Raw genomic sequence first — 24,458 nt, 5'->3', positions numbered from 1 at the left:
TGAGATCAGTTAGTGACTCTAAATTGCCGGTAGGTGTAGTGAGTGTCTGTCTCCGTTTGCCTGTGATGGATTGGTGACCTCTCCAGGGTGCAAACTGCTTTCACCCTTCATCAGCTGGGATCCGCTCCAGCGACTTTAAGCTGGATGAAGCAGTGCAGAAGATGGATGGATGGATGAAAAGATAGCTAAGCACTCCTCCAGACGCTTTAACATGCTTGGAGTAGCACAACATTGTCGATCCTGAAGGCAGACCTTAAAAAGTGCCTCATATTTTAGACTCTAGGGGGGTTAACACAGGCAAATTGCCAAGTATAGGTAAAGGAAGTAAAGAAAAAAAATCCCAAAACATTGATTTATATACGAATAAAAAAAATAGGCTGCAGTACCTGCCTCAATAGATGAAGGCACCAAAATTCAGCCATGATTAAAATGTCATTGCTCACAGCTCAGTGGCTTTCAGTGAATATCAAAACACTACTTAACTTGTATTTTTCAGACGATTTAGCATTTTGGTGTGTGTGTGTCTGTGTGTGTCTGTGTCTCTGTCTATGTTCCACCTGCGAAGCTCCTGGTTCTGTTTCTCCAGGATCTGCTTCATGTCCAGCAGATGGTTGAGCTCCTGTTTGAGCTGCTTCTCTGAGGAGCGGAGCACCAACACCTGCTGGTTCTGCATCTTCAGATCGCTCTGGCTCAAACTCCGCTTGTGGATCTCCTCCTCCAGACGAGCGTTTAAGACCTTTACCTGCACACGTGAGGACAAACACAAAAACGGGTAATGAAAGTGGGAGCTTGGTCAACAAAAGCACATGCTTTTAATAGAAGTAGTGTGTGTGTGTGTGTGTGTGTGTGTGTGTGTGTGTGTGTGTGTGTGTGTGTGTGTGTGTGTGTGTGTGTGTGTGTGTGTAGTTAATTTTATTAAACCAATCCAGTCAACCGTGTCATAAGAGTGTAAGATGTAGTTCTAGTAGGTTGTTGCAGTGTCATGCAACTCAAGCACTTTGTGCCACGTTTCACACGTTTCCCTCCTTCGACACAAATTATTCCAGAAGCGGCTCATTCTTAAGTCTGTCTGTCAAACTTCACGGTGAAACCCTCATCTTAATAAGGTGAGTTACAGCAAGGAAACATCTAAAAGTGAACTTGGCGTTGCGTGATTGAAGAGCTGGGCATACCTCCTCGCAAAGTTTCTCCTTTTGAGCATGCTGGTCGTCCAGCTTGAGCAGCGACTGCTTGTAGTCGCAGTCGAGCATGGAATGGTCCTTCTCCAGCTGCAGCAGCGTTCCCTCCACCTGCAGCTTCAGGCTGCGCTCCTCCTGCAGGGTGCTCTCCATCTCTGGGCCACGGGAAAGTACAAAACAAAGTCATAAGGGGGAGTTATCTGCAGCACAGTATATCGACAAAGCCATTTGCGCCTCTCAATAAACTTGCTTGAGGCACCAGATAATGGTGTGAGAAGGACAACCGGTAAAATATCCGCAGGCCATTCTCTCATAGTTTTCTTTCAAGCTGCTGGAACAAATGAGAATCATTTGCAATGGCTTTTTTAGTTCGAGGTCGGCACCATCAATCAGAGCCTCTCTTAAGGTTATTCTACTCCAGCTTTTCCAACTTGCTGATGCCATTTTTACTCTTGTCGCTACGTCTTGTTCTTCTATAACTTTTTCCCAGTGTTTATGCACCGTGTTAAACCTGACGCTTGCATATTTTTCCCATCTTCCCACTCGCTCACCTTTTAAGGCCTCAGATTTTGCCTCTTCGATGGACTGGTAGATATGGTTCTTATCTGCCAGCTTGGCCTTGGTGGCCTTGTGCTCCGCCTCCTCCTGCTCCAGGCTCTGCTGGAGCGACTTCAGCTTGAACGTCAGGTCGATCTCCTGGTTTCCCTTTTCCTACAAAGTCATAGTTCATATTACGGCCCAAGTGCACTTGTGCTATTCAATGAGGCTTTCTTGATGTAAACACAAAACGAGCCGCCAGAAAGATGAACTTACCTTCTCAAGGTCATTGAGCTTTTTCTGAACCTCCTTCTTTTGAGTCTTGACCTTGGAGAAAGATGATTTGACCTCTTTCACCTCTTCTTCTAGGCCAGAGATGCGTCCTGAGAAGGAGAAGCTATATTAGTTATAAAAAAAGAGTTGACAAAGATTTTTCCCAGAATTATATCAAAACTAGGAGCAGCAGTATAAAATATAATGAACCACCGAAAACAGACAAATGCAGCTCACAGGCAAATACTTTTGTGGCAAAAGAAAACAGTTTTCAAAAATAAATAATTTATTAACTTCACAGCTGATGGAAAGATGCTCATTTGAAATGCAATTAAAACGGATTGACTAAATTACAGAATTTATTTTGAGGGAGAAATATATGATAGCATGCATGTTGATTAAAAGTAAAGACGTACAATAGCTGGCAAAGGAAGGCTGGATGTTCTCTTTAACTTATCCTTAACTTATGTACAGTTTCAAATAAGCAAAAAAACCCACAAAAAAAACAACCCCAAAGCAAAACAACAGTTAGCATTTGTTTTCCTTTTTCCTAATCCCGCCTACTCTGAGATTTTTACTACGAGGGGAAAAAATCACGAGGCTCTACAGCAAACAGGTAGCCCCGTTGTTTCAATACACTCCCTCAGCGCGTTTAAGTTTCCACTCTGGAGAAGTCCTGGCTCTGGTCTTCGCGGGCTTTTACAGCCTCTTGCTTCACTCGCAGCCTTTTGAGCAGATGTTTCCACCTATGATCAAACATTTCCCAAAGCCTGCTCCAAAAAAACGATTCACATCTAATAGCCTGTTGTGCCTCGAGCGTCAGGTTGTGTAAAGTATTTTTTCCCTCCTGCTTCTGAGGTGATGTTTACCACAGTAGCTTTTTAGCAGCCCATGAAGGTTCATGTGATTACATTATAGATATAGCAGTAAAATAAAATTCCCCATCTCTTCTTCATTTCTTAAGACTTCCTTGCTTATTAGTTAACAGTCAATTTGACTTTTTTTCTGCTATTGGTCATCTCATTTAGATTATTCATCCCATTTATTTGAATAACTGTCGAGGGGAAAGAGTAATTAAGAGCTACGTCTCACCCTGCAGATCGTTAATAGTTTCTCTTCCAAGGCTGCGATCTCGTCTCTCCTCCTCCAGCTCGGCCTGCAGCCCCCTCAACTGCTTCTCCAGCTCCACCTTGCTGTTTTCCAATTGGCTGCACTTCTCCTGCATCTCCCCGAGGCTGGCCTCCAGGCTCTGGGCTTGTTTCTGCGCCTCTGCCTGGTTCTTCTTCAGCCGTGCTGCCGCCTCCTGCTCAGCCTCAAGCACAGTGTTGGCCTCCTCCAGCTACAAGTTTATAAAAAAAAAAAACCCAGAAAACACACACACCCAGAAAAGATGAAACTTTTTTTTCCCCCCTTAAGGCAAATCTTGGTCATTGCAGCAGGAAAAAGAGAATAATAATTAAAACTGTGGTTATAACCACTCGCTGCCCAAAAGTATAAACACTTACAAAACCACTGAGGTAAACACATGGATAAATAAAGGGAAAGAAAGCAACACCACGTACAGCAATGACATTAAAAAAGATTCCCCCCCCTCACTTGTTTTTGTAGCTGAATGTTTTTTTCATTGGAGATCTGCGAGTTCTGGTTCCTCTTCCTCAGATCCTCGAGCTGGTCCCTCAGGTTGTTTACTGACAAGCGAACACAGTCAGGGAGAAAGTCAATGCAGTGTTTTATATAACATATTCAGTGGACTCTGAAAACACCCCAACAAGTGAAATGAGAGCCGTTACTCATGCACAATGGTTATGGAGCACTAAGCTATGTTGATACGTTTGATTTTTAATGCAAAAACGGTTAATTTCACAGGTCTATAGTTAATCTTTATCCCTAAAATCCCTCAGAAATATTTAGAGTGAAACATTTTCTACACCACTTAATCCAAATCATGAGTGAGGAGCCCTGCAGCTGATCAGAACTGTGATATAGGAAGCATAAACCCGAGACGGTTTATTCGTCCACCACAGGGTAAACTGAGATACAGACAACCCGCACACACTCACAATCACACCGAGGGGCAAGTTGGAGTCACCAATTAACCGTGAATGCAAGTTTTTTCTTATGCTGTGTGCAGGGAAAACATGCCGAGTCAACACAGAAAGGTAAATGGATTCAATTTATTTCGAGCTTTTTCACTGCTTTAGGAATCCCAAAACATTTTCATAGTCACACTCCCTGATTTACATGTCAATAGTGACGGCTGCCATGTCAGGTGCTCAATTCAACCAGTGGGAGCAATGTGGGGTTCAGAGTCTTGCACAAAGACACTTCGAGTGGTGGTGTAGATGTTGGAGAAGTGGACTTGGGATCTTAGGTTCCCTGGTTTGACTCCCACTGTGCATCCCTAAGCCCATGAGCTCCCTGGGCGCCGCAACATGGCTCCTGGCATGTATAGTTAAGGTTAAATGCAGAGAAGGAATTTCCTCAAGGGGATTAATAAAGTATGATTTCTTCTGCTTGCGTGTTTCAAATATAGAAAAGGGTAGATGATTAAGGGCCACAGCCTCTCGAAGATGAGATATTCTCACTTTGCCTACCACTGCAGAGGAAGATGGTTTTAAACACCTTTCAGAAGTACGCAGAGTCGATCTAGGATCAAATCTGCCTCTTCATGCAAACCCAAACAGACTCCAGGATGTTGAGATGAGGACTCTGGGAGCCACATCATAACTTATGTGGCTCCTATTTCTCATTTATGCCCAAAGACAGCTACTGCATGAATGCATTATGTAGGATTAGGATTATTGAACTCTGCTGCAGTCTACTTCCTTGATCCTCGCATGATTTGAAACTAGCACTTCTTTCTGCTCAGTAGTGTCCATAAAAACAACTGATGACTCCAATAGACATTGCAATTGCTTTCTTTGCATTTCATAACAACAGAATTAGGAATGGCTGTTTGAGTTCATCTCAAGGTGACAAGAGTTTCTTCATAGTTGCTTACATTCATTCTCCAGGCCGCGCTTTCTGTCGGTTTCGATCTCCACTTTGCGCAGACTGTCGGCACTCTGGTGCTGCAGCAGCGCTCGCTCTCTCTCCAGCTGCCTGAGCGAGGCCTCCACCCTCTGCCTGCTGTTCATCTGATAGGGTAGACATCCACACACAATGTGAGTCGAAACAAACTCTCACCCACTTTGTCATATTTGGGTACATGAATGAAATTAAACTGTATCCACTCTCACCTCCTGGTCCAACTCTTTCACCAGCTTGTCTAAACGGTTTGTAGCATTTCTGGAAGAAGAAAAAACAATTTTATAGCAGGTTCAGAAATGAATTCAAATGTACTTTTTTTTTTTTTTTTTAATGGAACTTTCAAATTACATGTAAAAATCGCCCTCGATTTCTAAAAGTAAACAAACTGAACAGTATTCATGATGTACCAGACAGGAAAGCACAACCACAACTGTGTTCTGTGTTTTCTTTTCCCTCCATTTCTTTTTTAACATCTGCCATTATGAGACTTTCTAAAAAGCTTAAGCTTTCAGGGGAATGGACTGTTTCTTCCCATTTTGCTAAACAATCCCACTTATTTCCTGACATACGTGACGCGCAACATGAAATTCTGCTCAGTGGCTGAAAGAAACCAGCAATCTTTTCACTGATGGTGCTTTGTTTTTAGCAACTATACCAGCGTCTAAAAATGAAAAGTGGTTGTGAGGAATGTAACCATGTCACATACAGCATCATTACCATTGTGCATGTGCACTCAACCACCAAATTAGGTGCATTTGTGTGATCAGCAAAGCTTAAATTACACGGTAATGAGTTGGAAAGCGTGTTTCTGTTAAAGCTGTAGTGTTGTTTTGAACCCGACTACGAATGAACAGAAAACCGTTTGTAATATTCGACTCCTCTGAAGAATGTTAATGATTGGCTGAGTTACTACTACTTCCAAAATAATGCAGTCCGCTAAAAGCCACCTCAATATACAAGGCAAAATATAACTTACAGTAAATTTAACAACCTCTCAGACTCATTATTAGCTATTATGTCAAGTATTCAGGTAGAGAAATGTTTTCCGTCCATATACTACAATGAGTAAATTCAGCATGCCATGCCGAGTATACATTAATATCAATCACTGAATCAGTCGTGTGTCATAATATGCTCACATGTTTGTAATTAAGTATGATTGAATTATTCAGCATTCAGGTGCTGCTGACAACTTCTGTTGGACATTAATGACCGGCCAATCAAGGACTTGTTCTTTCATGTAGAATTACCTTCAAGTATGTTGATGTTTCAGCACAAGTTTGTAAAAATACGTGTACGGTGGTAAATAAACACATTCGTTGAATTAAAAAGTTTCAACTTGAGATAAAACTTGTAGTGTGAGAGCTGGGGAACACTGTTCAAAGTTTGAAAACATCGGCACGAGATCACATTAGTTTATCTAATGAGGTGGCTGGTATCCATTTAATATTTTGGGGAAAAATTTCACCATAATGTTTGCGAGTGCATCATCTCAATGGGGTGCTTCATCATGAACGAAGAGTTGAGACTGTACTTTCATTGGAATCATTTATCATGAAAATGCCCTTTGTGTGTGGGCTTGGTCGTACTTGCACTTTTGCTCCAGCTCTTCTTTGGCTTGCATCTCATGGTCGAGCTGTTCTTCCAGATGATGGAGCTTTTTCTGCAGCTGCTGTGGTGGACAGAGAAATACTCGTAAAACACTCTAAAACTGTTTTATTTCACCAGTTTCCTGTCTAATACGAATTATTCTATCACTTCACATAAAAATACATACATCTTTCTTATTGTCTGAACTATTCTCCTTATCTTTACAGTTTTCTTCACTGTCTTCTGAATCTTCCAGGGAGTTGGTGTTGCTCGCCTTCAGCAGCCTGAGAGGGAAACGTGCATAATCAAATTAGAGCAACAATAAAAAATTACAATGAGTGGACAATAGGCGTAATGCATTGGGCATTACAATCACTGAAATGCGAGACCTTGTGCAGATTATATAACGGGTCTTTATATCCAAGACGACACACAACACCATCCACAAGTCCAAGTTTCTAACATAATTAAAATCCTGGTTTGTAATGAAGAGGTGACTGTTCAATCCCAAAACAAAAATATACAACACAAAAACACATCTAACCAAAACTATCTACAAAATAGAGAAACACCAGAGAGGCTAACATACACACATATATATATATATATATATATATATAAACAAGACGACGAATGAGTTCACACCTTAATAAGGTGCAGTGGTGCAAATAAGAGACAAATACATGATATAAATTAATTTACAGCTAATTTTAGAAGATTTCGAGACTGCATATGGCTAGGGTGGTGAATGGAGCATAAAGCCTGTAATCATGTTTCGCTGAAGAAGCAGTGCGAGTTCAAAGACATTTTAAGGCTTCTTCTTAAGTGCAAATGGGTTTACCACACACAAAGAAATTCTGTATTTAATGCTCCTATAAAGAGTCTGCTGCTTTCTTTAGATAATAAAATGATGTTCACTACAATAGAAATAGATTTTGAAAAACACAAGCAACAACCTACTGTGAGTTTTTCAGTCCATATTCATGGATTCCAAGAAATGTCTACCTGAGATTGCCATTTTACATGATATTAAAAAAAACCCAAATGTATATCACATAAAAGTAACTGGAAAAGTATTTATATGTTCAGAAATTCAATACACATCTAAAATAGTCGATTTGTACCTTCAGGTAACAAAAGCAACGCATAGAAAGTGACATTTTTCATAAGCAAAGTGGGCACTTAAAGGGGCTGTCAGAACAAGGCAGCAGTGTGGAACAGAAACAGGCATACAGTGTGTGTGTGACTGTTTCAAAGGTATGAGCGTGAAGCCGTCTTTTCCTATCATATTCACAGAGCCGGCTTCCCTTAAGCCTGGTCCATAACTGCTGAGGACTTGGCAAACAAAACATATTCACATGCACATATACTGCTTATCCCCTTAAAATCCAAGATTTCTTCATTAAAGTGCACGAGTAAGCTCAGCAAAGAACAAACAAAGTGAAGAAAATATCTGATTGAGATACTTACTGATCCTCTTTGAAGTAAGTAAAGCCGATAAATGGTAGCTGGTTGCCCACAAAAGCTCTGGGAGGAGGAAAGGTCTCGGCATTTCCTTTATCCTCTTCTATATCATCAAAGTTAGTGGTGTCTATGTCACTGTGCAGCTCGGGAACAACCGGGGCCACAGCTGGAAAACAGAAAACAAGAAACCAGGAGGGTTTGAGGAATGAGAAAGACAGTGTTTCCTAAATAAACGAGAGGATTAAACTCATGTGCTGCAGGTATTTAAATTTAAATGCATTTTTAGAAATGTAAGAGAACTTCGTGCCAAGTTTGGCACTGCGAGTAGTGAGAGTGAGCTTTCTGCAGGTTGGCGTGAGCCTGACACCGCTCCTATTCCTGTACAGTACTCGCTTTATGCCCCTCGCACACACACACGGTGCCTTTCACAAGCGAAGTATGATCACGCCAGGAAAGAACGACCCTTCTGCTCTCTTCTCACAGGAGCAGGCAACACGCACGCACAAATGTGTTAAAGGGCCAATCAGATAAATATAAACTTAGTTCTTTTGCCTTTAAATAGCCTCCAATTACAGAGAAATAAAGCAGCTGTTACAGGGCAGATTCCTCTGACCAGTGCAATCCTGGCTCTTGGCGAAGGGCTCACTACTGTTAGGTCAAGTCACAACCCCCAGTGGGACAAGGATGGCGGAGAAAATAACCAGAAGAGATCAAGCACAGCAATGAAACAAACAGGGGGGGGGGGGGGGGGGGGGGGGGGGGGGGTTAAAACGAGAGGGCGACAGAAGAAAAAAGACAAACTGTGGTGAAACGGAGAGACGTGCTGCTCCTCGGAGGCCGCTGTGGCACAACTTCCCAGAATGCTCTCTGATAGCGGGCGCTTAATGACAGGCAGCCGTGGCCACAGTGAGAGCGAGCGAGCGGGAGCAACCCTCCAAAACCAGGGCGCCCCTCTCATTAGGCCCGTCCACACAGGCCGCACAGCCGGCCCCGCCCGCCGCTAAAGGGGGGGGGAGGACGCTGCCTCCGTCCCATTCATTCACTCATCTATTCATCCATGCATGGAGCTTCGCCCTCAACCATCCAAACACTTAATGAAAAAAATAAGCGAAGACAAATGGGAGTGCAGAGAAAATAGCCCAGTGGAGTCACGGCCACACGCAGCGGGGAGTCATGTCGCTCTGAGACACAGAGGGGCCGGGACCTGCAGGCAGCTCTGCAGGATGCCAGGACGGGAGCGGGCGTGTGCGTCGGGGAGTGTCCGTGTGCGACAGGACGTGCATGTGCAAACACGACGAGAGCCGAGCGGCACAGCGGTGGTTTCGTGTTCCAGACTGCCAGGCTGCGATCAGAAGTTCTGTCTGTTGTCTTAATCAGAGCCAGGTGAAGCGCAGAGAGGTGGGGAAAATAAAGTCTGAATGTAATTATATACAGACACAGAGGTCCTGCTCACACTCCTAAAATAACCCCTCCCCCCCCCCATTTTTACTCCATCCTGCTTTAAACAATCTGGCAAAGAGTGTCGAGTCATCCATTGAAATTGAACATCAGGACTTTAAGATAGGCATAGTATTGATGAAATCCCTGATATATTTCAGAATAGCCTCACTAATATAAAGTTCCATCCTCTCACAATACAAGATCTGATCCATAGAAAAATGACTGATGTGTGCGATTCTTCAAGGCAGCGACTGTGCATTTTAAAAACCTTCATTGGATCGTCTGATGTTTTTTTCTTTCTTCACCTGTTGTTCATCTCATCTTGCTTACAAATGCCCTTTTTTTTACCTCATACATGAGTGGCTCCATAGAGTTTTGCACATGTTTTCTTTTCCAGTGACACCTTCAATGAAAATAATGTAGAAATGCTTTATCAAAATAAAAATGCATCACCACTGCATTGTTGACTGGCTGTGTGTAGATTTATCGTTCATTTAGCTACATTCAAATAGTATACAATATCATCACAGTAGTGTATTATGTCTGTGAACTAAAAGATTGTTTGATATTAATAAGATAATTAAATATAGTTGCATTATTAAAACATTTGATGTTTGCCACATCTTATATCTACATTTGTGAATCTTTACGTTAACAGTCTTTGCAAAAAACAGGCAATGTTGTATTTTTAACCACTTGATTCCATATGTACATATGTCAACATAGAACAATCTTGTTGCCTATAGTTAAAAATAAAGTCAAAAGCATGACTTTGAAAGTTTTCTGGTGAATCAAGGGCTTTGGCAGCACTGCTCATATGTAGCTGGTTAGCCTGCAGGCTTTGTGCATCATGTGGACTCCTGTTTCCAGGATCCTGTCATATAATGTACAAAATGAGTGGGCGGCATATGGCACACATGTGAACCATATATGAAGGCTTAATGGCTCAGGAGCTGGAAATAAACTTTGAACTGAAGCTGAGGCAGAACAGACCTGCAGAAGAACAGATTTGAATTGATAAGAGGAGCTCAATAAAGCGAGCAGCAATGAGAGGGAGGGGGTAAAAAGAGCAAATTACCAGCGATGGAAGGGAGAAAATCTGCACCTGTGCTATGGTGGCTTACAAACAACAGTGAAGATTAAAACATTTATTTAAAAAGATGTGCAGACACTCACTCTCACGGATGTTGTCAAAGGTCCACTGCTCGTTCTTGAAGAAGGGGTGACACTTGATCTCATCCACTCCGGTGCGGCCCAGACGAACCGTCCTGCACACAGCGACAGCGGCAGTCAGACTGGAAGACGAGTCTTCTCAGCGTGCTCACAAAACGCACACCGCACCTCCCCTCCACCCACCATCGCTAACATCTCATCCCAAACACACAGAGCCTAGTGGAATGACCACTCTGTCCTGACCACGCTAACCAGCGTGGAGAGCCGCATGACCACGAGTGGACACAGGAGAACCTCCTCTACACAGTCAGCACCGAGATAATAAAGGTTTCAGGGAGTGAAGACACCAAGGATCAGAGAGCTGGAGGTAACATCCTGACTGGCTCAACACAACTGCTAGTCCTCCCCACTTTCTTCTCCCCTTTTTCTCCCTCCTCCACCTCTGGGTGCAGGACTGAAGGGGTGTGGCAGTTTGAGCTTGCCACGTGTGGGACATTCCAGATCCAGCCAAGAGGAAGAGAGGGCAGGGGTGGGGAGGAAGAAGGAGAAAAAAGGAGAGCAAGTCAGGCTTATAAGCGGAGTCTCAGTGGCCAGGAAACAAGCCAGGGCGCTGAAGGAGAAGCTCTGGGGAAAATTTAAAGGATTGATTTTTATAAAATGAAAAGTGATGAGAGACTCACAGAAGGGAAGGGGAGATGAGTGAATCGAGAAGGAGAGAGTGGCAGTGCTTACAGGAGTGATTCAGCATGATGCAGACACAGTGACAGAGCATGTGGGTTCAGTGGTGAAAGCAGTCAGTGGTCAGCGTGCAGAATGTGTGTGTTTGTGTGGGTGTGCGCACACATGTGAGATTCTGTCTGTGGTGAGAGGATAGTGAGAGGGAAGGTAAATAAACTGAGGGAGGGAAAGTGAAAGGCAGCTCTGTGTCAAGGCAGAAAGGCCCTGTGTTTGAGCCCTCTTGGGGGCGGGGTTACTAATGTAAACAGGAAGTGCTTTCTTCCAGGGGTGTGGGTTATTACTGAGCAACATGACCCACACACCCATTCACTGCTACCTTTCATGCAAAAGTTTGCATTTAGGCTGGAGCTGTGACGAGCAGCATGCTTTCTTATCGTCTAAAGAATTGAGAAACCTAAATATTGATGGCTGAAACCTCGAACTGGTGACTATCATCTCATATACATGTCATTTCTAAAGCAAAAGCATTATACGAGTTATCCTTCTTTAAATGGCATGGAGATTGACATTCACGTTACTGGAATTAAGTAGTATTTTAGAGATGCTTTTAAGAGTTGATTTTTTTCTTCTTCAAAAATGTAAATTGATTAATACTTTATACTGCACAATTCACAGAAGGTAATCTATTTCACTGCCGTTTCAAATGATAAATTGCTGTGTCGTAATCCCACAATTTGAATTACTTTTCAAATCTGTTGATCCGCATTTCAGTAGCTAAGATTATTCTTTTAACTCAGAAAATGATGTATTAATTCATAACTGCATTTGTTTACTATCATGTTACTTCAATATACCGTTTTTCTTTCTGGAGAAATATATGAAGATATTGTATACAATTAGACTGAATCAATGCCAACGTGTGTGTGTATATGTATATATATCTTGTGTGTTTAGGTCTGGAACAGGTGCCAAGCACATTGCACTGCATGCTATACCGTGTACAATATTATGCTTCTGACAGATGAATGTTTTGACAGGACTACACAGTGAAATAGTAGTTGCATGTGCAAACCTGTCAGTTAGAAAGGCACAGATGAGATCTTTGGCATCCCGAGATATCTCAATGTTATCTGGGAAGACGAGAGAATTCTTGTGGTTCATTATTTTCCCGTAAGTCCCAACCAAGGACTCTGCATAGAAAGGAGTTTCACCTATGAGGAGAAAGAAAGATCAAAACATTAAAATGATGACTAACACTAAAAAACATGTCTTTGTCAACAATCGATGCCAAATATGTCAAATTTTAACCAAAAATCCCTTAGAACTGGTTTTTCATGTTTAGATCCTTGATTTAGTCATTCCAACCTCAGTCTAGACTCGACTATTATGGGCAATCATGAAGTGGATGAATACCGGTGAACTTACCAACAAACATCTCATAGATAAACACTCCCACAGACCACCAGTCACACTCCCGACCATAGTAACCGTCTCCACCCTGAGACTGCAGCACCTCGGGGGAGATGTAGTCCGGCGTGCCAACAGCTGTGTCACAGTGCACCATGCCCGTCTGTACATAGACGGATACACAACAGAGTACATGAGAGAAGAAAGGCCAAACAAAGAGAACTATGGAGTGTGGCAGTGTGAAACATTGAATCATCTCCTAGGAGGGTTCACTGTTGAAAAATTCCATTACAATTTACAGTGGCATTAATTAAAAAGTGACTGCTGTTAAAGGTAAATGCCATTTTCAAAAAGGAATCAAAAGGCATAACGCACATTTGAGACCCAGAACTTAACAGCAGATGGCAGCAATGCTTGTAGCGAGGGAGAAGTGTTGCAGCAATGAAATGTAGATGCAACATCACACACATAAATACTTCAAAGCTCCACTTTAAACCATGCATGCTATAGTCTGCAGGAATGCTATGGTTCAGCAAAACTCAGATCAAAATGGGCTGAAATGAGGCTGCAGAGCAATGAACTTATGAAACAAGGACACTTCTGTTCTCAGCGGGCTTCTTGCGACTCATTGCAAACCTTACTCACCCAGAAATTTCTTTCAATAATCCATATACAACCAGAAAGTGTAGAAAGTCTGCTTAGCCTATTTTTCTTTCGCTTCTAACTCTACCCAATTGTTTGGACTATGTATTTGTGCAAGACATGTAATTACACCATGCACTCCGTCTAATGGTAGATTTTGAGACGGCTGAGACGTGTGCAGCCAGCTATCCTGAAATGGCTGTGGTGAAAACAAAAGGGTGAAAAACACTTCCTGGCCCGCAGCACAGCCGGCACTGCTGGCCCGCTGCAGATTGGTTGTTGTTGATGTTGATGACTTCTGAGGCCTTTTTTTAAAAACAGCCTGATGTCAGAAGCGTTGCCCTGCGTTTGTGAAGCGTCACTTCACACTTTGAACACCTGGTGGTGCACTCAGACTCACAGACACGCCGATTCACTCACATTCAATTCAGTGACACCAAACGGTGAAGCACGACTCCACCTACCGAGTCCATCTTCATACACGTGCCGAAGTCGGCCAGTTTGAGGTGTCCGTGCTCGTCCAGCAGCATGTTGTCGGGTTTGATGTCGCGGTGGATGAAGCCCATGGAGTGGATGGCGTCCAGCGCCAGCACCACTTCCGCCGTGTAGAAGCGAGCCCACTCTTCGGGGATGTCGTAATTCAAGGTGAGCGTGACCAGGTCTCCTCCAGGCATGAACTCCATCACCATGTAGAGGTGGTGGTAGTCTTGGAAAGCACAGCAAAGCTGGCGAGAAAGAGCGATGAGTCAATTCATGCTCAGGATGTCAAGATATTAGTCGAATCGAGATGTGGCTTCTGTGAATGACTCTTGAATCACTAACCTCCGACTACGTGCCATGAAGACACGTAGTACAGAAAAGCAGGAGAAACTTACAACCCCAGCATTTAGTTATCTGTTAACTTACTACATGGTGAGAGTATGCTGGTTATCCTCTGGGCTAAAACAACAAAACTACATGATAATGGAAGTTAAATGTTTCTTCACCATTTAATTTCCTTCAATAATCACATTTAGAGTCATTTACAGTTACATTTGCCTTTTCACACTTTCAGTAACTACATACCAGCTTTCTATTTATACTTCATGCAACATTTGAAGACTGTTTACAGTGTCTGTACATATTTCTTCACAAACAAACAACATATCCTTTACTATGATTATTGTAACACATTAATATGACCTTAACTCATTCGTAAATGCACCTTAGTCAGCATTTTCTATGGCTTTCTCAGCCAAGAAGCTGCACTGCAGTAATTCTTCTCTACTATTGTAAAGTGGTGTGGGACTAAAATTACATATTAATCCAGTATTACTGGAATTTTTCATATGGGCGTTTTATGCATTAAATGTTGGATTGCCATTAGATATATAATAATGTACTTGTTACTGAAGCCAACCTGAAGACAAAGAAAAGGAAGCAAGTCCATACAAAGGAAACATGTTTATTCCTAATATAAGGAATATTTCTGGATTTATTTTTTTGTGACACTGTAAAAAGCACACAAGCCTCCTCAACCAGTCCCAAATTGCTAACAAAAACTACAAGATATTTTTACAAACTCTTGTGTCTATTTGGCTGCTGCCTCTTACAGGGAAGTAATGGCAACTTGCACCATAGACTTGGTGAGTTTTTAAGCTGGACGCCCTTCATGTAGCAACAAGCAGTGTAATAGAAACTGCACACATAATAAACAACTGACTATTTGGAAAATGACAAATGTAGTGTCAAAATGAGGCAAAAATGTCACAACATCTCAGTCTGTGGTAAAAATAGTAACTCAGAGGCATTATATTTTGTGAATACGTCATTCACGAGAATGAATTAAAATAAATGCACACCTGAACAACCCAGGGGCTTTTGGAAAAGGCCATGATGTGTCTCTCCTCCCAAAAGAAGGCCGAATCTGACCTCTTGATCATCTCAAACTTGTTGAGCTGCTTCATGGCATAAACTTTCTTCGAGGCCTTGTGACGGACCTGTAATCATAAGAAGTGAGGGACGACTCAGAGACATGAGACGTGGAAGAGCAAGCAGTGATAAGTCCACAAGGACAACCAGAGGAAGATTTCCAGAAGGTCACTGCGACTGAGATAACATGAGAGTCGCAGAGGAAAATCAAGAGTCGGCGGTGGAGAAAGCTGTAATTGTCGTACACACCCTTAAAGAGACATGCTTACACAAGATTTCAAGCACAAACGCACCAGGTCCCCCTTCCACACCCCCACACCAGACTTCACACTTGTCTCCCACACACACACACACACACACACACACACACACACACACACACACACACACACACACACACACACACACACACACACACACACACACACACACACACACACACACACACACACACACACACACACACACACACACACACACACACACACACACACACACACACACACACACACACACACACACACACACACACACACACACACACACACACACACACACACTGAGCCTGTCCAGACTCGTTTCCACCATAAGACACTCTGCACATAGCAGATAGGAGTACACAAAGAACACACTGGGAGTTGAGGAAAGTAAAGAGTCACTGCAAGCCTGAAGCTCCAATAACTAAAACTGCATTTATAGGGGGGGGAAAAAGAAAAAGAAAAAAAAAATAATGTGACACATTGTGTGTTTCTGTAGATTGTTGCACCCTCTAGTGGTTTTAAGACTATTCCAACGGATGAATTAAGGAACAGCTGGAGAAATCCTGTTTTTAATCACTGCAATACACTGCAGCCTCCGGGTGATTTGGAATTAAAATGTGCGAAGGGAACAATCGCACACTTATTTATCGGCTCTTTGCACAGAGAAACATCTCACCAGCTGCACTTCTCCGTAGGCGCCTCGGCCGATCAGCTTGACTTTGTCAAAGTCTTCCAGCTTCACCTGCAGTTCTCGCAGCTGGCTCACGGCTGCTTCATCTGAGACACGCAAACATACGTTACCATGGAAATGTGAAGGTAAATCAGCAGTTTGGAATTTTAAGTTCCAGTCATGTACAAGACAGTGTAATAAATATAATCCAAGAAGCATGTGACAAGAGAACTATCAAACTTATTTTTAGGTTTTTCAGCCATATTGTACACATGTACCTAAAGCTAAACACACAATTTTCTGTCTTAAAGAAGATCTCAAGACTAGGAAATGGTTTGGAAACAATGTAAGGCCTCACAAAAGTAACACATAACTGTGTATTAATAAGATTTTTACTGTAAAATAATAATCATCATTACTCATTAGCCCTCAATTTAGATTTCCTCAACAACTAACACTTTAACCACATTTTGTACCACCTCTGAATATGTAAATCATATTAAATAACAGGAATACTTTGGCTGACAGAATAATCTTCACAATTTTGCTGTACAACTACATTATGAGTCACTAAAAGTATTAGACTTGTTATACAAACTGTAAGATGGACTATGAAGATGAAAGTATTGACATCATTACACAAAAATATCTTCTCAGACATTACTGTAATTAAATAGCCTTGTGATGTACTTTAATCTGTGCCACTTTCCAGTATATACATTTATTCATACTTTCATAAAATATGCATCATGTATTTTGTAAACCCACAATTTATTAAACCCTTTAATCAGCATTTTGTAGCCAATAAATTAAGTCTTTTAACAGATTAATTTTTATGTTTTAGCTCAATTTATTTCAAAGACCAATAACCATGTGTCATTCAAATGTTTTCCTTTTTCTGAGAAACGTGTTCTGAACTTTTACTATATTGAATACTTGCAACTAAATGCAGTGAAATTAAATTTTTCTGTGCTTTTATCTGAGGTAATTTCAGCAATGATACTTTTATTTGTCATTAAATACAATCTAAGGAAAGCAACAGTCGTTCTGCACTTTAATGCACATTTTCAGCAGTCTTCCAACCTTTGTAACCAAATTAGACATTAAATCTGGCTCTTACATCGGTTCAGAAAGGACTCAATGTTCTTGTTTTTCCGCATAGCAGGGTAGTTCAAATCATGGGCCAACGCACTCACGGAGTCCTGGAAGACAAAAGGAAAAAAATAATTAATTCATTTAATAACAATAATACAAACAAAGAGAACACCTATTCCTCTTGAGCAATATTTAAATGCAAGGCTTACCAGTTTAAAAGACACAACTGTGCCTACTGAACTAACATACATTGGTAACATATTATTATATACCAGATAATTCTTGCTGTTTTGGCTGAATTGTGCAACAAATCTACATTTTCCAAACTTGTTTCATTGTTTTTCTTGTGATCATTTATCTGTCAGGAAGAGGTCCACATGTCCTGTGACCCTGACCTTCAAACAAAACCGAACAAATTAACGCAAATTGTATGTACAGCTTTTACATTTTTTTCCGTAATTGTGAGTGCTCCAAAATCCAACATAATAGGGAGAGAAAAGGCAGAGCGGTGATGGTGCAGCAAAGCCAAACAACCACAAAGGAACAATGGAGGTTGGATATACAGACATAACAAGCTATGCAACAACAAGAACTAGTCACATGCTGTTACTGCCGCCTACCCAAACACACAGACCGTCAAGCGGGCCCACCAACACCCAGCAGCCCCTCCCTATAGCGCAACATACTCGGGCAGTGGCAGCATCAGGCTAAAAGCCGAGGCCTCAGTCGTGTCATCGGCGCTTAAATCGGCGGTGTTGAGTTTCATGTGAACCCAGAATGTCTCCGTGATCCCAGGGCATGTTCTGGTGGGGCAGCTGGGGAGATGAGTGGGGAGCGGGAGGTGGGGGTCATAAGGTGTTTTATGACCCCCTGGTCCCTAAAAACAGGGGTCACCTGGAGTCATGTGGCGAGTGTGTGTGTATGTATGTGGAAGCGGTTCAGCCAGGGCAGTGTGTGTTTTTCTGTTTGTTCGGGGACATGTGGGTGGGTGGGTGGACATGTGGAACAATTCTGCGCCTATAAATAGCAGCAGTGAGGAAAGATGCACCCTCCAAACTGCCCCCCCCCCCCTCGCTACCAACCACCACCCCCCTTGTAGACGGTAGAAATAGACCAAAAGGCTCAGAAACTATTGTGGGACAAGCAGCTTATGGGTCTGGATTGAGACTGACTGGTCATATGTGTGTGTGTGTGTGTGTGTGTGTGTGTGTATGTGTGTGTGTGTGTGTGTGTGTGTGTGTGTGTGTGTGTGTGTGTGTGTGTGTGTGTGTGTGTGTGTGTGTGTGTGTGTGTGTGTGTGCGTGTATACGAAGGTGAACCTGGCGATATTTGAATGATATGTAAATAATCCAATCTAATTTTAGGCTGCATGAATGATACATCTGGAGACAGAGGGAATGTGTGACTAAAATCATAAATTTGTTCAGGCTGTGGCAGCCTCGTATCTGACACCAGCTTTCAAAAATACATTTAAATCCATCTTCCATACATATTTATTAAAAGGAAACTGACATGGGAAATTAAGTTACTTGCATTTCTCACCTGAAATCCACTTTGTGTACAGTATTTACCATGTAAAACCTTTAAGCCCAAGGCCGTTACTCAATATACTCTGAATAAAAAAGATCCAAAAAGAAAACTGCAACGATCCCAAAACTTTGGCAAAACTTGACATTTTTATTTACGCCTAATGAAAACAACAAGAGTCTCATAACAATGAGTCACTGTACACGGCTGTCACTGAACCTGTTCTCTGCAAAGCCACCAAAATCTATGCAAATAAGACAAAAACACTGAACCCACTTTACACTGTGTCGTGTTGGCATTTTCTCCCTATAGCTGACAAAAACACGGAGGTGTGTCTCTCCCTTTGTGGCAGCCCTTTGATGGGCTGATGATATTAGCTTTTCTCTCCAACGTCGGCACGACTTCAGCCATTGTGACCCTAACGCTAGTCTGGAAAATGACGAGATGGTACCAAGTGGTGTGTTGACTGAATGTAGCAAGCAATAGTTTAACGACAAAAGGATGTCCTTACTGCTTCAGCAGCACCAAAGTGATTTGCATTGTCACATTTGAACACACAAATCTACACATCAATGGTGAGGACTATGCAAAGGTATTCAACTGCTAGGAATTTGGGCGTCATTATACATTTACTTTGCAATGTTTTGCTACTTTTTTTTTTGGGGGGGGGGGGTATTCTCCAGTTCTAGATCCATTTTCTCTGATTTTCTAAAACTACTTTTAATCTACTTTTGTTATATATTCCAAATAGAATTGCCATACGATTATTAATTATTTATCTATCTATCTACAATATGTCTTAAGATTGTGAGACAAAGTCTCAGAACCTGAGAAAACCGCCCCAGGTGTTCAGAGAGCATGCAATCATTCCAAAGAAATGCGACAATGCAAACAGTGACTCAACCCCAGTCGCATCACATTTAGGAAAAACTAATAAATGTGCAACCTTAGACCCGTGTGCTAATTATTCAAGAAAAAGAAAAGCATCCCTCATCTCATGTAAACTCTATGGCAGCAGGCGATGATCTTAGCATTTTGCAGGGGTTAAGGAAAATGGAAACTCAAACAGTCATTGTCAAATATTTTGACAATTATTGTCAAAATGGGTTGGGGTTAGCAAGCCATCGCAACTTGCGCCATGGACTCCTTTCTCGAGTCGAACAACATAACTACATTTTCTTTAACACAATCACTCAGATCCCACAATTAAGTGGATTTATAAATGGTCTTAGGAAAGCCATCAGTATTTATTTATAATCTGTTGGTCTACAAACACCCTGTGGAGTAACTCATTCAGGAGTTAAATCTCTTGGCTGCTCAGTATGCCTCAGACCAAAGACAATTCGCTCCATCTTGCTTGATTTCAAGTGGAATCTGGACAAATCTGAACATGATCATGCATCTTCCCTGCCTCAGCCACCCCCTCCCAACCACTGAACCGTGGGCCGATACTGTAAAGGAGCACAGTCAGCAGCAGCAGTGTGTTGAGCTGTATAAAGAGGAAATAATTATATGCTAGTAATTCACTAAATGGGGGGGGGGGTTACTGGTTTTAGCAGCATAGCAGCATTAAAAACGCTTCACACATCGACATAAACACTTGTATACTACAGGCAACAGACCTGCCTCGCAAGGAGCTCGACTTTCAACAGGAACCACTGCTAAGAGGAAACGCTCACACAAACAGATCTGGGAATCACAACGCCAACGGAAAGACGGGTCAACCATCCAGTCAACAACCTCCGCCAAAGTTCTTAAAATATTCAGTGACCTAATTGGTCATCTTACAATTCGTTCATCGTAACAACTATTGACAACTTATCCGATTTTGAAAGGTCAGCTCTGAAAAGTGAACTGTATCTTCTTCATGTTCACTTACATTTTAACTAACTTATAACACCAATTGAGCTCTTTAACAAAGTCCTGAACAGCCAATCACAGGGCAGAGAATAATGCATTTAGGAATGTAAACATAGTGGACATGGTCTTTTCAGGTTCAAACCAAACACATGGGAGAAGATAGGGGATTTAAATCTTCTTACTTATCTTTATATTGCGTTTTATTGTATTTTTGGGGGGGAATGTGATCTAATCTAATTTGGATGGCAACAAATCAGGTAAAACGTCAGGATCTCCCTTGGCTCTTGGACCCCAGCCTGGGAATCACAGATTTAAATGCTATTGTACTGAGACTGTAGGTACCATACCAGCTCAAAACTTCCTTCCATGGAAAGTGAGTTAATCACACCTACATCCAAAGTGTGAACATACATCGGACACTTTGGATGCTTTTCTTGCAGCTCATCAATAAATACGCTGATGATAAAATACTCTCAGTTACTATTAGGAGTCTTGTTGTAACTTGCTTTTCGGAAGCCAGTGTAAAGAGATATAAAGCAGAAGCTGTGAGTAGTGATAACAACAGCTATATCTATGGTGCAGGAGGCGTTGCATTCTGGATCGCAGCTTTGCCTCAGGTTCCTAGTTTGATTTGCCCTTGCCACACATTTAAACTTCCTGTTTGCCCATATAACGCATAGATCACTCATTTTAAGCTGCACGGGGTCTTTAACTCTTGTAATGTAGTACTTTTAATTTTCTGAATGTGTTGCCATAAACAACTAACAAGTGGCTGTTTGCGAGAATGTGGTGTATAAATATAAACACTTTGCATAACTGCGTGGAGTTTCCTTGTTCTTCCTGTTCTCCTTTGATAATTGAACACATGCTCATCAGGTAAACTGTTGTGTGTTGTGTTGGCTACGTGATGGACTGACCCTCCCTGTCACACATTGTCACCTGGGTTTTGCTCCAGCTCTGTAATTATCATAATGCAGCTGAAGAAGACGGATAAAAATACTTTTTCCACCCCGCTCCCAAAGTAGTGGATCTATTAAAATATGTTAAATGTTCATGCCATATCCCAATCTGGAATCTCTTAATATGTCCAACTGGGAGATGTTTACATTTTCAGTTGTTGATCGTTTGTATTATTGTTTGACATGTTAAATGAATTGAAAAATAAACTAAACAAAACACTAATGACTCACCGAAGTCTTTGAGACTACACTGCCAGTATTCAGAACCAAGACCATCATTAGATAGATCTGTTATAAAAAGACTCTTTTTTTTTGGGGGGGGGGGATTATTTTACGGAAAAAAAAAACCCACTTCTACGCCAAAAGCAACAACAAAAAAACCTCTTGTGGACAAACAGGAAATAGTGACGTGAGGTCATGGGAGGTTATCTCCATCTCAATTCCAGGACGTGAAGTCAGCTTCCTGTGTGGTAGCTCCCTGCATGAGGCAGCGAGGCGGCTATTGTTACCTCCAACACAGAAATGCTTAGAAACCAGATGTAGCCGACTGCAGTGATGAAAATCAGACCGGAGGACTGGCGGGTGCGAGTTGGACACGTTACACGGCCACGTTCATATCACTTCGGTTGAGTCTCGGTGTCACAGATGTTGGAGATTGTCTCTGTGCTGGACTTTGTTTTGTGACTCATCAGCAAAATACTCCAGACAACAGTTGCTGTGTACAGGGAAGCTTATGATATTAAACTGTTTGCCGGTTTATGTAGATGTCAGCTGGACTTCCAGGCCTCACAGATAATCCTCACACATGTGCTTTTATTTGTGTCACCAGTCCAAAAAAAAACCTCAAGTCACCTGCTGTCATCATTTGGTGGAGAAATACATGAGTGAACACGTCACTGCAGTGCCAGCATACATTCAAAAAGCAGGTTAATCCAGTCCAAACCTTATTTTCCCCCCCTCAAAGCCGTTTCTAGATTACTGAGAAACTCCACTTTATTGTTTAGAACTTGTATTATAAGAAGCGTGACAGTGCTTGGTGGAGTTTCAGGACTTCATTTGGCCTGGTGTGAGTTCCTGTCAAGGCAGTTGGAAAAGCGCCTCCATATTTTATTTCCTGTAGAGAAGGTGAGGTGCAAAAGACTGAGTGGTTGCACATTCTCAGTGCAGGTCAGACGGCGGGCATGTCATGTCCAGACCAGACCAGGAGATTCAACAGGTAAATACACATGAAGATGGAGTGGATTAAGACTCGAGGTGAATGTATTTGTGGATGTCATTAAAGACTGTAAATGCTTTAACCTTAAGGGAGTTTAACAAAATTAACATATCACATTTCACATTAATATATCACATTTTATTATAAATACACCACCCCCCCCTTATCCCATACTGTGAATGCGAAGAGGAACATATTGTGTTCCATACAGGAAAGGCTCTGGTTTAGGTGGGGTTTCCCTCTGCTACATTTTTGATTAAGAGTCCAAGTAATTTCTGTCTTTACCTTTATTCTAAAAAATTTTTTTTAAATGTTTGTGTCATTGGCAGCTACGTTGTATATATTATTCCACCATTTGTTTGTCCCAGCTGTTTTCAAACATGTCTTTTCATGTAATCCCTGATCGTGTCAGAGTAATTGCCCACAAATATGTGAGTAACTCTTCATCGCAGGCACTGACGACAAACACACGTAGAGAAGAAGTAGAAAGCCTGAGGGTTAAAAAAAAAAAAAAAAAAAAAGAAAGTAAAACTTACCAGCAGAGTTTCTAAGTTTAGGGCCGACTGGGGGTTCCTCATGAGGGTCTCCAGCTTCCTCAGCCGGCTCTCCACTATGCTCTCCGCTCCCAGCATGATCGCAGCAGCGTGGATCCGAGTCAAGAAGCAGAGGAACACCTGTGGCCTCGGCCTGGCTTTTGTCTCAGACGGTGGAAGCGCACTTCGCTCCTGCCCGGCTCAGCTCCTCATGTCACCTCCTCCTGTGGAGTGCGGCTCGACTTGTCAGATTAATTATTTATCCCGCGGCCAAAGTAAAACCGTCTCACTTTCTTTTGTCATTAAAGCCTCAGAACAAAGTGTAATAAAGACATATATAGATTTATTTTTGTTAAAAAAAAAGAAAAGAAAAGTCGAGGCGGCGCGGCGTCTGGTCGCTCTCAGGTGCAACGCGTCCGGGACGCAGCCAAAGCAGGTACAACAAAATCTGATCCGACCACAAAGTGTCCAACCTGTAGGACGCGCCACGCGTCAAGTCGCACGAAGCCAGAGCGCCACTTCCGGTTGGAACTGTCAAAGCAAAAGTCTGAGCGTGGCCAACTTCACTCAACATTTCAACACGAATGAAACAAACTGGGGAAATAAAAGGAAACCGGCCAACTACAACAATAATAGTTGGAAATATTTGTTCTCATCTCTATTCTTAAATATTTTTTACGTGTCCTGATTTTTACCTTTAAACGCCTTGTCAAAATCTATAGATTCTTTTTTAAATATATGTGTTAATTTACCCGCTGCATATGAAATTATCAAACAACAGATCATACAAGTATTAAAATAGAATGAAATAGACTTTATCAATCCCAGAGGGAGATTCTTTAACTGCATTCTATCTTATCATTATTATTACTGTCTCATATTTTCGCACCCAAAATTATTTTTCTCACCAAAACTTTGTTTAGTTAAAATTTGCCCTTATTGTTATTTCTTAAATAGATTTATTACATGTAATATGAAACATTTTGTCTTGTGCCATAAAAGTTGTTTGGTAAAT

General features: G+C 41.9%; 1 protein-coding gene across 4 annotated transcripts in view; it reads right to left on the bottom strand.

The window, feature by feature from the left end:
- Positions 1–23,880, bottom strand: part of LOC308143459 (rho-associated protein kinase 2-like) — a 36,566-nt gene extending 12,686 nt beyond the window's left edge. For all 4 annotated transcript variants that reach the window (XR_013937023.1, XM_080514274.1, XM_080514275.1 and 1 more), the window contains exons 1-19: positions 23,447–23,880; positions 17,374–17,455; positions 16,260–16,360; positions 15,254–15,391; positions 13,877–14,137; positions 12,789–12,933; positions 12,436–12,574; positions 10,689–10,780; positions 8,079–8,238; positions 6,796–6,892; positions 6,608–6,690; positions 5,228–5,276; positions 4,990–5,125; positions 3,585–3,676; positions 3,081–3,327; positions 1,992–2,098; positions 1,730–1,889; positions 1,173–1,333; positions 558–742 (exon numbers count right to left, since the gene is read on the bottom strand). Coding sequence is in view for 3 of the 4 variants with exons in the window: in XM_080514274.1 (XP_080370400.1) it covers positions 558–742; positions 1,173–1,333; positions 1,730–1,889; positions 1,992–2,098; positions 3,081–3,327; positions 3,585–3,676; positions 4,990–5,125; positions 5,228–5,276; positions 6,608–6,690; positions 6,796–6,892; positions 8,079–8,238; positions 10,689–10,780; positions 12,436–12,574; positions 12,789–12,933; positions 13,877–14,137; positions 15,254–15,391; positions 16,260–16,360; positions 17,374–17,455; positions 23,447–23,542 (2,531 nt within the window). In the remaining variant the exon portion in view is untranslated. The remainder of the gene's footprint in view (positions 1–557; positions 743–1,172; positions 1,334–1,729; positions 1,890–1,991; positions 2,099–3,080; positions 3,328–3,584; positions 3,677–4,989; positions 5,126–5,227; positions 5,277–6,607; positions 6,691–6,795; positions 6,893–8,078; positions 8,239–10,688; positions 10,781–12,435; positions 12,575–12,788; positions 12,934–13,876; positions 14,138–15,253; positions 15,392–16,259; positions 16,361–17,373; positions 17,456–23,446) is intronic.
- Between the last annotated feature and the right edge of the window lie 578 nt (positions 23,881–24,458).

This window comes from Blennius ocellaris, assembly GCF_963422515.1.
Source record: "Blennius ocellaris genome assembly, chromosome: 18".
Taxonomy (NCBI): Eukaryota; Metazoa; Chordata; class Actinopteri; order Blenniiformes; family Blenniidae; genus Blennius; species Blennius ocellaris.
This window is presented reverse-complemented; position numbering and strand designations above follow the sequence as displayed.